The 15144-nt window shown below is 46.5% G+C and overlaps 1 protein-coding gene across 1 annotated transcript; it reads right to left on the reverse strand.

Annotated features, from left to right (window-relative positions):
* Positions 1-3922: 3922 nt before the first annotated feature.
* LOC119926527 (major urinary protein-like) lies at positions 3923-14901 on the reverse strand. The gene is made up of 7 exons (XM_038744546.1): positions 14766-14901; positions 10638-10774; positions 8760-8833; positions 7767-7874; positions 7087-7191; positions 5674-5699; positions 3923-4103 (listed from the first exon to the last, which is right to left on the reverse strand). The coding sequence occupies exons 1-6, from the start codon at positions 14850-14852 to the stop codon at positions 5674-5676; spliced, it is 537 nt and encodes a 178-aa protein (XP_038600474.1). The 5' UTR covers positions 14853-14901; the 3' UTR covers positions 3923-4103.
* Positions 14902-15144: the final 243 nt, after the last annotated feature.

Genomic DNA, 15144 nt, shown 5'->3' on the forward strand with positions numbered 1-15144 from the left:
TTAACAAATACCACAATCATTATTATCAGCGCATAGAACAGTGCTCAGTGCTTAGAACAGTGCTTGGCACATAGTAAGCACTTAACAAATACCATCATTGTTATTATTATTATTATTATCCCCATCCCTCTGACTCCTCTCTCCTCCCCTTTAACCCTCGGGGAGTGGTGGGGGGATAGTAATTTTTTATGGTAGTTAATGGCTAACTATGTGTTAAGCACTGTTCTGAGCTCTGGGGTAGATACAAGTCAATTCCTGTTCCCCCTGGGGCTCAGAGTCCAAGGTGGTGGGACAACAGGTATTCAATCCCCGTTTTCCAGATGAGGAAACTGAAACACTGAGAAGTTAATTGACTTGCCCAAGGTCACATAGCAGGCAATTGGCAGGAGCTGGGATTAGACTCCAGCCTCCTCTCCCTGAGGCACTTTCCCCCAGCCCCTCTAGGGCAATGCACAACTTTCATCCTGCTCCCCTTTGTTTCCTTTCCTGCTCCATCTCTCAAACCTATTTTCCTTTGATTTCCCTCCAATCCCCACCAACATTGGGGAAGCAGTGTGGCTCAGTGGAAAGAGCTCATCTTTGGAGTCAGTTGTCAGGGGTTCAAATCCTGGCTCTGCCAATTGTCAGCTGTGTGACTTTGGGCAAGTCACTTAACTTCTCTGGGCCTCAGTTACCTCATCTGTAAAATGGGGATTAAGACTGTGAGCCTCCCATGGGACAACCTGATCACCTTGTACCCTTCCCAGTGCTTAGAACAGTGCTTTGCACGTAGTAATACACTTATAAATGCCAGTATCATTATTATTATCTTGTTTCCCTGCTTTTAACAACCCCATCCATGGGTCGTTTTTTTCACATTGTCTTGCTGCCACCACTGCTGCTGCAGCTGCTTAACTCTTCTCTTTCTTTCTACTGTCCCTCCCCATGCCCAAGTTGTAAGGAGGGAGGCCCAAGTCAGGCAGATGGGGAATGGTGGTAGTGGTCCCGGGCCAGGCCTCTCCCCAACCTCCCTCTCGTTCAGACCCCAGGGCCATTGGTCTTATTCCGGATGGGGGGCTGGCCTGGGCTGGGAGGATAGGTGCAGAGAAACAGTGAGAGGACAGTGTCAGAGCAGTGGGATGAGGGAAGGGTGGGCAAGGAACAGGATGGGGAGCAAGGGGACTTGACTGTGAAATAGGCTGGGCAAAGCACTGGCCAAACAGCCTTGGACTCCACACTCAGGAAGTAAAAGAAAATTTTCTGGGTTGTTGCTGAGGCTGTAGCCAGATTGAGAGCTTTCTTTTTCAGGACATGGGTTGGTTTGGCCTTGCTCCCCCCTGCTGTGTTCTGCCCAGGTCTATCCCCACTTTCAAAGACACCACAGTGTGTCAATTTCAAAGAGAAGCAGCATGGCTCAGTGGAAAGAGCCCAGGCTTTGGAGTCAGAGGTCATGGGTTCAAATCTTGGCTCCACTAATTGTCAGCTGTGTGACTTTGGGCAAGTCACTTTACTTCTCTGTGCCTCAGTTACCTCATCTGTAAAATGGGGATTAAGACTGTAAGCCCCTGTGGGACAACCTTATCACCTTGTAACCTCCCCAGCGCTTAGAACAGTGCTTTGCACATAGTAAGCACTTAATAAATGCCATTATTATTATTATTATTAATAATAAACACAGCATATGGGAAACAGGTGTTGATGCATTGGGGAATATGGCACCCCTCACAGAGAAGGGGAACAATTCTCTCACCTAAATCCTAAATCCCTAAATCCTAAATCCTAAATCCTAAATCCCACCACCAGGGCATCTTGGATATCCTCTCCCTAAGCCCAGTGTGGGTGATGGGAAGGAGGGGGCCTCTCCGGCCATTAGGCCATTGGACAACTTATTGCAGGTAGCCAAGGACAGTGGTTTTGCAATGTGACTGTTATTCTTGTGCTTATTGAATTACTGTGATTCATTTGTATTATTTTCCTATTAGTCTATCCACTCCAGCAACCTCTCACCCACCTAGGGAACAAGAGATTGTTTCTGAATCTTTAGCCCATTTTCCTTATGGTGCCCTGCACATTGACAACACCTGGATAAATGTCATTAACCAGTCAATAAATCAATAGTATTTATGGAGTGTTCACTACGTACAGCACTGTACGAAACAGTTGGGAGAGTAAAATTCTATGGAATTGGTAGGCCCATTCCCTACTTGTAATAAGATAATGGTCTATGGGGGAGGGGACAGATTAAAATTAACTATGGACATGTGTATTAGTGCTGAGGAGAGAGGGTGGAGTGGAGATCAAGTGATTAAAGGGTACAGATCCAAACAAGAAGGGAGATGGAATATGGAAAATGAGGGTTTAGTTGAAGAAGGCCTCTTAGAGGAGATGTGATTTTAATAATTTTGATAATAATTTAGTAATAATTTTAAAGAAGCAGCATGGCATAATGGAGACAGCAGGGGCCTGGGAGTCAGAAGCATCTGGGTTCTAATTTGGCTCTGCCACTTGTCTGCTATATGACCTTGGACAAGTCACCTAACTTCTCTGTGCCTCAGTTACCTCATCTCTAAAATGGGGATTACAACTGTGAGCCCCTTTTGGACATGGACTGTGTCTAACTTGATTACCTTGTATCTACCCCAGCTCAGAGTATAGTGCCTGGCACAAAGCAAACACTTAACAAATACCATTAAAAAAAATAAAAGAAGGGCTGAATGCCAGGGGGCTAGTGTCAGGTGCAGAGACTCTTCAGACAACAGGAAGCCTGGCCCTGGTACCAGAACCCTGGCTGGGTCACCCTCAGCGGGTCCCAGGGAAGACTGGAGACACAGATCTGCAGTGAGTTTGAAAGCGGGCACTTAACTCGCCTTCATTTGAAGATTCATATCCCCGCATGACAAGGCCCTACCTGGATCGGGTCCTTTCTAGACAGTAAGCTCTATGGGGGCAGGGAATGTGTCTACGTACTCTGTACTCTCCCAAGTGCTTAGGACAGTTCTCTGCACACAATCAGTTCTCAATAAATATAACTGATTGATAGACTGATTAATTCACAGCCAGCAAACCTAGTTTCTGACCCCTCTGTAGTGACTTAGAGCATTTGGTGATTGGAACTGCTGGAGCGAAGACATCCAGCCTTGGGAGCCTATACCTGACACTCTCTCATTTCAATGTAACCCGTTGAACTCCTGGTGGGGACTGGTATCAGGGAGACCAACTGCTCTGTGATGTCATCAGTTCATTAATCAATCAGTGATATTTATTGAGTGCTTACTGTGTGCAGACCACTATACTAAGCTCTCGAGAGAGTACGAAATCCTTGTTGTGGGCTGGGAAAGTATCTGTTTATTGCTATATTGTACTCTTCCAAGTGCTTAGTGAAGTACTTTTGCACACAGTAACTGCTCAGTAAAAATGCTTGAATGAATGAGTGAACAGAGTTGGTGGACACATTCCCTGCCCACAATGAGCTCACAGTCTAGAGGCGAGCTTACAGTCTAGATGTCCCCAGGAAAACCTGCTCTAGATTGGGGTTTTGATCCCATTGGCCAGTGCAAAGGGACACATGCCGATAGAGGAACCTCAGATAAGTGCTGGGAGGGAGAGTTGCTTTATGTCAAAGGTTTCCAGTTGGCTTTCAGGGACCAGGGGAAGGCTCTGACGCCCCCATCTGACTGGTTTAATAAAGGCCCCAGCAGGTCCAACTACATCAGTGATTTCAGCCAGTCAATTCAGGGGATTCTGCTTCCTCCATCTGGAGGGGTCTGGCCCGAGGGCTCCTAGGAAACTAGTCCAGCCTGAGACTATAGCAGGGCTCCAGCCAGAGCTGAAGCAGCCCCGGGAAGCCAAGCCCCAAGCACATGGACGCTTGCTAAGAACCCGCATCCTCCTGCAGCCGAGAGGAGCCCCAGAAGTCCCACTCCCAAATACAGGACGCACTGGCTCAATGCTGCAGCAGTTTATTGAACTAGGTACAGTGATTACTTGCACGGGCTTGAGGGCCAGGGAAGTGGGAGGGGGAGAGAGAAAAAGAGAATTCTTCGCTGGAGAGATGATCCCAAGTGGTCTCTGGTGTTTGGAGCCGATTCCTCTCTGCTCTTCTGGAAGGGCAAAGAGGCCTTGTTCTATGGAGATTTAAAAGGGTAGGATGAGGGTGTGGGCAAGAGTGGATGGTGAGAAGCTCTAACACAGGAGGACCTGAGCATGGTTCAGGGGAGACTTTACTGGAATTCCTCCCGAGGCAGGGATTGAGTGAGAACACTGGGTACCCTGACTTTTCAGTCACTGTAGATGGCACTACCATCCTTTCCATCTTATAAGCCCGCAACCTTGGTGTCATCCTCAACTCTGCTCTCTTGTCCACCGCTCATATCCAATCCGTCACCAAAACCTGCCGGTCTCACCTCCGCAACATCACCAAGATCCACCCACCCTTTCCTTTCCATCCAAACCGCTACCTTGCTGGTTCAATCTTTCATCCTATCCCGACTGGATTACTGCATCAGCCTCCTCTCTGATCTCCCATCCTCCTGTCTCTCCCCGCTTCAGTCTATACCTCACTCTGCTGCCTGGATTATCTTGGTACAGAAACGCTCTGGGCATGTCACTCCCCTCCTCAAAAATCTTCAGCGGTTGCCTATCAACCTACGCATCAGGCAAAAACTCCTCACTCTCAGCTTCAAGGCTCTCCAAAACCTCGCCCCCTCCTACCTCACCTTCCTTCTTTCCTTCTACAGCCCAGCCCACACCCTCCACTCCTCTGCCGCTAACCTCCTCACTGTGCCTCGTTCTCGCCTGTCCTACCGTCGATCCCTGGCCCATGTCCTTCCCCTGGCCTGGAATGCCCTCCCTCCCCACATCCACCAAGCTAGCTCTCTTCCTCCCTTCAAAGCCCTACTGAGAGCTCACCTCCTCCAGGAGGCCTTCCCAGACTGAGCCCCCCTTTTCCTCTCCTCCTCCCCACCCTACCTCCTTCCCCTCCCCACAGCACTTGTATATATTTGTACAGATTTATTACTCTATTTTACTTGTACATATTTACTATTCTATTTATTTTGTTAATGATGTGCATATAGCTATAATCCTATTTGTTCTGACAATTTTGACACCTGTCTATAGCATTTGTTTTGTTGTCTGTCTCCCCCTTCTAGACTGTGAGCCTGTTGTTGGATAGGGACTGTCTCTATATGTTGCTGACCTGTACTTCCCAAGTGCTTAGCACAGTGCTCTGCACACAGTAAGCGCTCAATAAATATGATTGAATGAATGAGTGAATACCAGGGCCCAGCTCAGATATTCTAGGTAAAAGCCCGCTCAAGTTGCCAGCCTAAGGACTGGGACCTCTTGCCCACCCTGTCTATGCTCCTAACTGAGCCCAGAGGCTGGAGAAATGTTGATATCCTCCCCTATAGCTGTGAAGGAACTCAGAGTTGCCCAGATGATGAAAGCAAACTGGAGTCCTGCCCAAGCAACCAGTCTAGTGCTTTGTCAGGATAAAACAGGGTTTCTGAAATTCTCTCGTGTTTTCACCCTATGCCCTGGCTTCAGATTGCTAGGACAGCAGTGGGGTCTGTCCCCCTGCAACAACACAACCAGATTCTATGATTCCCCAGAGATGCTCGCTGATTTGCCCTGGACCACCAGCACTGAGACCCAAGCACCATGGGAGCCTCAGGATGGAGTGTCACTACTCACCTAAGTACTTTTTGAGGTGCAAGTGTCTGAAAGGAAGAGAAACAGAGAAGAGAGTCAATACCCCAGAGCCCCACAGCACTTACACACATACCCATAATTTTTTTTTTCTATTGCCTGTCTCCCCCTCCAGACTGTAAGCTCACTGTGGGTAGGGAATGTGTCTGTTATATTATTATATTGTACTTTCCCAAGTGCTTAGTACATTGCTGGGCACACAGTAAGTACTTAATAAATATAATTTATTAACTGTTATTATGATGATTATTGTTATTTATAACAAAACATATATAACAATAATGATAATAATTTTGATATTTGTTAAGCACATACTGTGTGCCAGGCACTGTTCTAAGTGTTGAGATGGATACAAACAAATCAGATTGGACATAGTCCCCTGTCCCACACAGTTTTAATCACCATTTTACAGATGAGGTCTCTGAGGCAAAGAGAAGTTAAGTGACTTCCCGTGCTTAGAATAACAATAATAATAATAATAGTATGTGTTAAGTGCTTACTATGTGCCAAGCACTGTTTTAAGTGCTGAGGTAGGTACATGGTAATCAAATTGTCCCACGTGGGGATCACGGTCTTAATCCCCATTTTATAGATGAGTTAACTGAGGCACAGAGAAGCTAGTGGCTTGCCCATGGTCACACAGCTGAGAACTGGTGGACAGTGGATAGGAACCCACATTCTCTGACTCCCAAGCCTGTGCTCTTTCCACTAAGCCACGCTACTTCTCTAACAGTGCTCAGCACTTAGAACAGTACTGGACACATAATAAGCACATAACAAATACCATCACTATTATTTCTTGCCCAGGGTCACATAGCAGACACCTAGTGGAGCTGGGATTAGAACCTAGGCCCATGTTTGATCCACTAGGCCATGCTACTTCTTCATTGATTGATTGATCGATTGAATACCCCTTCTCATTCCCCAACCAGCCTAAGGTCCGTTCTAAAGTGAATCTGCTTGGGTTAGTAGAAAGAGCATGGTTTGGAGAGGCAGAGGACCTGGGTTTTAATCCCATCTTTGCCACTTGCTTGCTGGATGACTATGGACAAGTCATTAAACTTCTCTGTGCCTCAGTTCCCTCAACTGCAAAATGGGGATTCAGTACCTGCTCTCCCTCCTATTTAGACTGTGTGCCCCATGTGGGACAGGGACTGTATCTGATCGATTATCTTGTGTCTATCCTAGCACCTAGAACAGTACTTGACACTAATTAAGCGTTTAACAAAAACCATGAAAAAAAAAAAAAAGAATTAGCTGTTTTAACAGGCATTTTCCACAAGGGAGGGCTTGCCCCAAACCTAAAGTTATTTCAATGCTGGACCAAGATACTGCACTACTAGTGAAACAATTCCCTGAAATCCAGAAATGTAGAGACAAGTGTCCCTACGTTATTACCCTCCGACTGGACTTCAATGATGTTTTCCTTTACAATGTCCCAGGGTGTGTTAAAGGCAGAGTATTCACTTAAAATGGATTTGTCACTCAGGCGTGATCTTCTTCCTGCATTTGGAGACCAGAAATAAGTGTGGGTGCTTGGAGCCAACAGGGAAAATCAGAGCAAGAAGACAAACATGGGGCATTGGAGGAAATGTGAATGTGAACATTGTGATTAGGTACCAGCTCTTCCCTCTGCCTAACTCTGAATCTGAGTGAGGACCGACCCCAAGCTAGAAATTATGTCTTTGCTTCCCTAAGTAAGTGTTGGCACCTCCCACTGACACTGGTGAGCCACTGGAAAGTTTGGGTTTGGAGGTGGGACAGTCCTGTCTCCAGAATTGGAAAGTCCTTCTAGTCTCACAGTGCTTATGTATAATTTATATATTACAAATTATTTATTCATATTAATGTCTCTCTCCCCCTCTAACCTGAAAGCTCGGTGTGGGCGAGGAACGTGTCTACCAACTGTTAATATTGTTCTCTCCCAAGCACTTAATACAGTGCTGTGCACACAGTAAGCGCTCAATAAATAGCACTGCTTGATCACCTAGGCCCCATCCAGAACACAGAATTCTCCAACAGTAACATCCACTGAAATGTGGTCTCCTTCTTCAGGAAGACTGGAATGAGGTACTCACCCAGAAGTGCTGTGGCATGGCTGACCACTCCATCATTCTCATTTTGTGTGTGCAACATTAAGTAGTCGTTAGACAATTTCTTGATATCCAAGGTATTGTGGCCTTCATCTGTGGGAGAAAGCACACACCAGAATAAGTGTCGGAACTGCCTGTACCCAACCCGATCACAATCCATCGATCAATCAGTGGTAATTATCGAGTGCTTACTGTGTGCAGAGCACTGTACTAAATACTTGGGAAAGCACAATGTAGCAGAGTGGGTAGGTAGACACATTCCCTACCCACCCTAAAATCCTTTTTGTGTGACTTTGATTTGACCTAGAGTTTTCCTTACACTTACAGGGGTCACCTTTAACCAAGATGCCTCACAAATGTCCCTATGAGACACAGAAGGCATTCTGGTGGCAGATATGACTAATTTCAGATCTTCCAAAATCGGGGTCATTCTCATGGTAGCTATACAGGCTTAGAGGCAGAGAGACTGTAAGCTTGTTCTGGGAAGGGGATGAGTCTGGTATGTTGTTATATTATATTGTACTGTTATATTGACTGACTGACCATTAAAATACTTGTACCAATCCATTAATTCAGGTAAGAGGAATAAGTTGCTTGGAATGGCAAAGACGATGTCCATCATATGGCCTCGTTATCATTCTCATTCACAGCATTTATCAAGCTCTTACTTCGTGCGGAGCACTGACCTAGGTAGGTTTCCCCTGCTTTGGAGCTCCTTCCCCCTTCAAATGAACTAGATCACAATTCTCCCCATCTTCCAAGCCCTTCGGACATCCCATTTCTTCCAAGAAGTTTTCCCTGATTAATTTAGTGTTGACAGTAGTGCTGGTAGTAGTAATAGTGTTTATTGGGTTCTTAGAGTGTACAGAGCACTATACTAATCACTGGGAAAGAGTACAGGGGTGGGAACTAGACAAGAACCTTGTCCCTCTACAGATATCAGGAGAACTGAATAGAAAACGTCTCCAGAATACTTACAGTCCACTATGTAATGGCCCGATTCAGGACTTTTCTTGGCAACTATGCTGACAGGTAGACATTCTTCACTGTTCCTGGAAAACAAAGAAACATAGGGGCCAATTGACCAAAAGAGCTAGTGGGCACACATTCAACTACACTCATGCACCATCCCTCTTTAGCTCATCTGGTTCCCCCCTGGGCAGGGACATGATGCTCAGCTGTTGGCTGGGAGGAGATGACCCCAGAGGGGGACAACATGGCCAAAGGAAATTCTGTCCATGGAGTGACAAGGTAGTGGTCAATCAATCAATCAATTGCATTTTTTGAGCACTTTCTGTAACAATAATAATAATAATAATAATAATAATGGAATTTGCTAAGCACTTACTATGTGTAAAGCACAGTTCTAAGTGCTGGGGGCGGGGGATACAAGGTGATCAGGTTGTCCCACATGGGGCTCACAGTCTTAATCCCCATTTTACAGATGAGGTAACTGAGGCTCAGAAAAGTTAAGTGACTTGCCCAAGGTCACACAGCAGATATGTGGCACAGCCAGGATTAGAACCCATGACCTCTGACTCCCAAGCCTGGGCTCTTTCCACTGAGCCACACAGAACACTGTACAAATAGCTAGGGAGAATACAATACAACAGAGTTGCTAGGGAAGTTCTCTGCCCACAGTGAGCTTACGGTCTAGAGGAAGAGACTGATATTAATATAAATAAAAAGTATATATCATTTATAGATAGGTTCATAAGTGCTGTGGGGTTGAGGGTGGCGTAAATACCAACTGCCCAAAAGGCACAAATGCAAATGCATAGATGATGTCAAAGGGAGAGTTAGGCAGGAAAAAGAGGGCTAAATTTGAGAAGTCCTCTTGGGTCCCGTCCTGGTGGATTTCAAGGGCTGTGACTCGGCAGGGAGGCATGGGATGAAGGCAGAGGGTCAGCAGAGAGGTGGAAGGAGTGTGTCAGGGTTTGGAAGGGAGGGAACAGGAGTCACCTGGAGATCCTGGAGTTAAAAAGCAGTGTTGCCTAGTGGAAAGAGCACAGGCTTGGGAGTCAGAGGAGCTGAGTTCTAATCCCAAATCCTCCACCTATCTGCTGTATGACCTTGGGCAAGTCACTTAACTTCTCTGAGCCTCAGTTACATTACCTGCCAAATGGGGACATGGACTGTGTGACAGATTATAAAGATTTCACTACGTGCCAGGCACTGTACTAGGTTGGGCACAGTCCATGTACCACATGGGGCTCATAGCTTTAATCCCCATTTTACAGATGAGTTAACTGAATCACACAGAAGTTAAGTGATTTGTCCAAGGGCACACACCAGGCAAGTGATGGAGCTGAGATTAGAACCCGGGTCCTCTGACCCTCAGAACTGTGCTCCTTCTACTAGGCCACCTTTCTTCTCATATCCTTGCTGCATTGGGGTGGGCTGGTGATGGCCCAGGAGACCCAGGATGTGTTGTTGCTGCCAAGGACATCCCAGCTTTCCACCACTGATCTGGGCATACCCCAGAGAAGCCTCAGACTGGAAGTGTCTTTGAGGATGATTGTAGGAGCCTTGGAGAGGAGGGGGCATAGACTAAAATGTCCTCTGTCAATCAGGGCACCATGCCAAGCCCGGGCCGGCTCATGGGCCGAATAAGCAATGGTACCTTCCTAATAGAGTTGGCTCTCCTCCACCCATAGTTAGACAGGCTCCATTGGTGGACTGAATTGGCCCAGCATTGAACTGTGGAGAACCGGATAAGGAGAGAGGTGCATACCATTTGGACCTTCTGGATGGAGAGCTGATCCTTGGGCCTGGAAGCTCTAAAAACAAGTCAGAGCTCCCCATCCCCATGAGGTCTCCCCCTCAATGGAAGTGGTTCACTTGGTTCATACTTACTTGACGTAGAAATTGAACCTGATGTTTTCATTCCAGGCAGGGTCAATAGAGGACATATAGCACCTCAGGGGCCCGTTTGTCTGTACCAGGCTTGTATCATTGGCTGCCATGTACAAGGTGATCCACCTCCCTGAAATCTGTAGGGGAATGAAAGAGATTTGATTGTTCATTCATTCATTCAATCGTATTTATTGAGCGCTTACTGTGTGCAGAGCACTGTACTGAGTGTTTGGAAAGTACAATTCAGCAACAAAGAGAGATAATTCCTGCCCACAACGGGCTCACAGTGTAGAAGGGGAGAGACAGACATCTATAGCATCAGTATAAATAGAATTAGAGAGATATATATACACAGCAGAACAAGTAAAACAGGCATTAATATAAATAAATAGAATTATAGATAAGTGCATACATACACACAAGTGATGACGATAATGACGATGGTATTTGTTAAGCGCTTAAACTATCTGCCAGGCACTGTACCAAGTGCTGGGATTGATATAAGCAAATTGAGTTGGGCACAATCCCTGTCCCATGTAGGGCTCATAGTCTCAATCCCCATTGTACAGATGAGATAACTGAGGCCCAGAGAAGTGAAGTGACTTGCCCGAGGTCACACAGCAAAGTGGCCAAGCTGGGATTAGAACCCATGACCTTCTGACTCCCAGGCCTGCTCTATCCACTATGCCATGCTGCTTCTCAAGTGCTGAGGGAGGGAGGGGGGTAGAGCAAAGGGAGCGAGTCGGTGGGAGATGAGGGGCGGAGGGAGAGCTGAGGAAAAGTGGGTTTAGTCTGGGAAGGCCTCCTGGAGGAGGTGAGACTTCAGTAGGGCTTAGAAGGGGGGAAGTGTGATTGTTTGGTGGATTTGAGGAGGGAGGGCATTCCAGGCCAGAGTTAGGACGTGGGCCAGGGGTCGACAGCAGGACAGGTGAGAATGAGGCACAGTAAGAAGGTTAACACCAGAGGAGCAGAATGCACGGGCCCGGGTTGTGGAAGGAAAGAAGGGAAGTGAAGTAGGAAGGAGCGAGGTGATGGAGAGCTTTGAAGCCAATCGTGAGGAGTTTTTACTTGACATGGTGGTTGATAAGCAACCACTGGAGATTTCTGAGGAGTGGGTTGACACGCCCAGAACGTTTCTGTAGACAGATAATCAGGGCAGCAGAGTGAAATATAGACTGAAGTGGGGCGAGACAGGAGGTTGGGAGGTCAGAAAGGATGCTGATGCAGTAATAAAGTCGGGATAGGATGAGTGATTGTACTATGTGGTAGCAGTTGCCACAGTTGCTTTGTTCCCTGTATTCCCACTTTCCCTGAACATGAGCGGCAAGATTTTGGTCAGGCATAAAATCCTCTGGGTCCAACAAGTTCCCATCCCGACCTTCTCTCCTACTCTTGTACCCTAACTCCGGGCGTCCCCCAGGTCACCAGTCTGGACCTCCATGGTTCTCGCTCTACACTAGCTCTCTCAGTGACTTCCTCTGCTCAGTTGGTGTCAGTGATCACTTTGATGGGATGGCTCTCTGGAAGTGGAAGTATAACCTGTGTCATCTAGGGCCAGGCCCCATGATGACTTTTTCTCCCCTCTCCGTTGCCTCCCTGCAACATCAGTGATCATGGGGACAGGAGGCAGGGTTGAAACTGAAGGCCTCAATCCATCTGGGACCCAGTCTCAGAAACAGAACATGAACAATGGGAGAGCCCCAAGCCAAACCCTAACTTTCCCAACACTGTAGACAGCACCGCTATCCTCCCTGATTCAAAAGCCCATAAGCCCAGTGTTAACCTCAATTGATTTCTCTCATTCAACCCACATATTCAGTCTGTCATCAAATCCCGTCATTTCAACCTTTGCAACATCACTAAAATCCACCCTCTACTCCCGATCCAAACTGCTACCACATCATTCTAAGCACTTACCATATACCATCTTGATTACTGCATCGACCTCCTGTCTCTCCTCATTCCAGTCCATACTTCACTCTTCTGCCCAGATCACATTCATCTACAGAACCATTCGGTCCAAGTTTCCCCTCACCTCAAGAACCTCCAGTGTTTGCCCATCCACCTCGGCATCAAATAGAAGTTCTTTACCATAGACTTTAAAGCACTCAATTGCCTTGCCCCCGATTTCCCATCGCAACTCAGCTCACACACTTTGCTCTTCTAATGCCAACCTACTCAATGTACCTCAGTATCATCTCTCTCACTGTCGACTTCTTGTCCACATCCTGCCTTTGTTCTGGAATTCCCTCCTTCATTTCTGACAGACATTCATCCTTCTCTCCTTCTCAGCCTCATTAGAAGCACATCTTCACCAAGAGGACTTCCCTGAATAAGCCCTCATTTCCTCTTCTCCCACTCCCTTCTGCAATGGCCCTGTATTAGGATTTGCACCCTCATTCACAACTTCCTCAGACCCATATTACTTATGTACATATCTGTAATTTAATTTACTTATTTATATTACTGTCTGTCTCCCCCCTAGACTCTAAAGCTCATTGTGGGAAGGGAACGTGTCTAACAACTTATTTTAGCATACTCTCCCAAGTGCTTAGTACAGTGTTCTGCACCCAGGAAGTGCTCAATAAATATGATTAATTGATTGATTGACCAAGATGAAATCAAATTCATCCCTCTCCACCACACACCTATCCTTCTCCCTGTGTCTGGAAAACCACTGAGCCACAGGGTCTAAATAAACTGCCCTATAATTCTGGGCTGACATTAATTAATCAATCGATGGTATTTACAGAACACTTTTTAGGTGCTGGGTACTGTATTAAGAGCTTGGGAGTGTACAATTCAGCAGCGTTCATTCATTCAATCATATTTATTGAGCGCTTACTGTGTGCAGAGCACTGTACTAAGTGCTTGGGAAGTACAAGTTGGCAACATATAGAGATGGTCCCTACCCAAAAGCGGGCTCACAGTCTAGAAGGGGGAGACAGAGAACAAAACATATTAACAAAATAAAATAACTAGAATAAGTATGTACAAGTAAAATAGAGTAATAAATATGTACAAACACACACACACACACACACACACATATACGTATATGTATATATATATATACATCCAGGTGCTGTGGGGAGGGGAAGGAGGTTAGGCGGGGGGGATGGGGAGGGGAAGGAGGGGGAAAGGAAGGAGGGGGCTCAGTGTGGGAAGGCCTCCTGGAGGAGGTGAGCTCTCAGTAGGGCTTTGAAGGGAGGAAGAGAGCTAGCTTGGCAGATTTATTCATTCATTCATTCCATCGTATTTATTGAGCACTTACTGTGTGCCTCAGAGCACTGTACTAAGTGCTTGGGAAGTACAAGTTGGCAACATATTGAGATGGTCCCTACTCAGCAGTGGGCTCATTCATTCATTCCATCGTATTTATTGAGCGCTTACTGTGTGCACAGCTCTGTACTAAGCACTTGCGAAGTACAAGTTGGCAACATATAGAGACAGTCCCTACCCAACAGCGGGCTCACAGTCTAGAATGGGGAGATAGACAACAAAACCAAACATATTAACATGTTCCTTGGCCATAGCAAGTTTACAGTTTAGAGGGGCAGGCAGACATTAAAAGAAAGTGCAGATGCGGACATAAGTGCCGTGGGTGAGGTGAATACCAGCTGCTTAAAGGGAGTTTGTTTTGGGCAGGGAAATTATTTGTATTATTTATTTATTTATACAAATATCTGTCTCGCCCTCTAAACAGTAAGCCAATTGTGGCCACAGGACGTATCTGCTAAATCTGTTGTACTGTACTCTCCCAAACACTTAGAACAATGCTCTGCACATAGTAAGTACTCAATAAATACCATTGATTGACTGACTGATTAATTGATTATATCCCTTCCCTGCAAGGCACCAGCCCAATGGCAGAGGGGCAGAGAAATGTATAGGGAACAATTTGAAAAAGAACTTGGAAAAGAGAGAGGAAGGTCAAGTGTAGAATGGTAGACAAAAGTAGGCTAGGATAAAACTGAGGGTGCAGGCCAAATCCAAACCAAGATAGAAAAGGCAACATGGTTAAAAATCCTCACATATGCTCTCAGACCCATGCAACCACCTGAAACAGCTTGGTCAGGAATCCCCCTGCTTCTCCCTGCCCACAGGGAAGGCTTGAATGGTCCTTACCTTTTCTGCTGTGATATCCGTATCGTGATGGTGGGCCTGGGAGGCCCAGACCAGAGCCAGGATGGTGCCCAACAACAGAGTCATCATCTTTTCAAGAGTCGGAGTTGGTTTCTCCAAGCAGGCTGAGGTCTGTCGATGATGAGGAAAGATGCCCAGGCTAGGCAGATGGGCTGCCTTCTTATAGGACTGATCTGTAGATGTGGCAGTTTGGCCAGTCACCCACAATTCCTTGTCCGGTCAGGGAGCATTTGGAGGGCACTTTCTAAATGGCCTTGCCTGAGGTTATGATCCAAGGGAGAAAGAGAGCCAAGCATCCTCTCCTGACCAACAGGGACAATGTTTCTGTGTGTGGTGAGTGAGCAGGTTCCAACATAGAAAG

The sequence above is a fragment of the Tachyglossus aculeatus genome, chromosome 4 (assembly GCF_015852505.1).
Source record: "Tachyglossus aculeatus isolate mTacAcu1 chromosome 4, mTacAcu1.pri, whole genome shotgun sequence".
Taxonomy (NCBI): domain Eukaryota; kingdom Metazoa; phylum Chordata; class Mammalia; order Monotremata; family Tachyglossidae; genus Tachyglossus; species Tachyglossus aculeatus.

Excerpts from the sequence above, each read along its gene's own strand:
- LOC119926527 (XM_038744546.1), bottom strand. The coding sequence starts at position 14,852 with ATGATGACTCTGTTGTTGGGCACCATCCTGGCTCTGGTCTGGGCCTCC. Across the intron at positions 10,775-14,765 it reads CGGATATCACAGCAGAAAAG|ATTTCAGGGAGGTGGATCAC; the intron begins GTAAGGACCATT and ends ATTCCCCTACAG. Across the intron at positions 7,192-7,766 it reads CCATGCCACAGCACTTCTGG|GAAGAAGATCACGCCTGAGT; the intron begins GTGAGTACCTCA and ends CTCCAAATGCAG.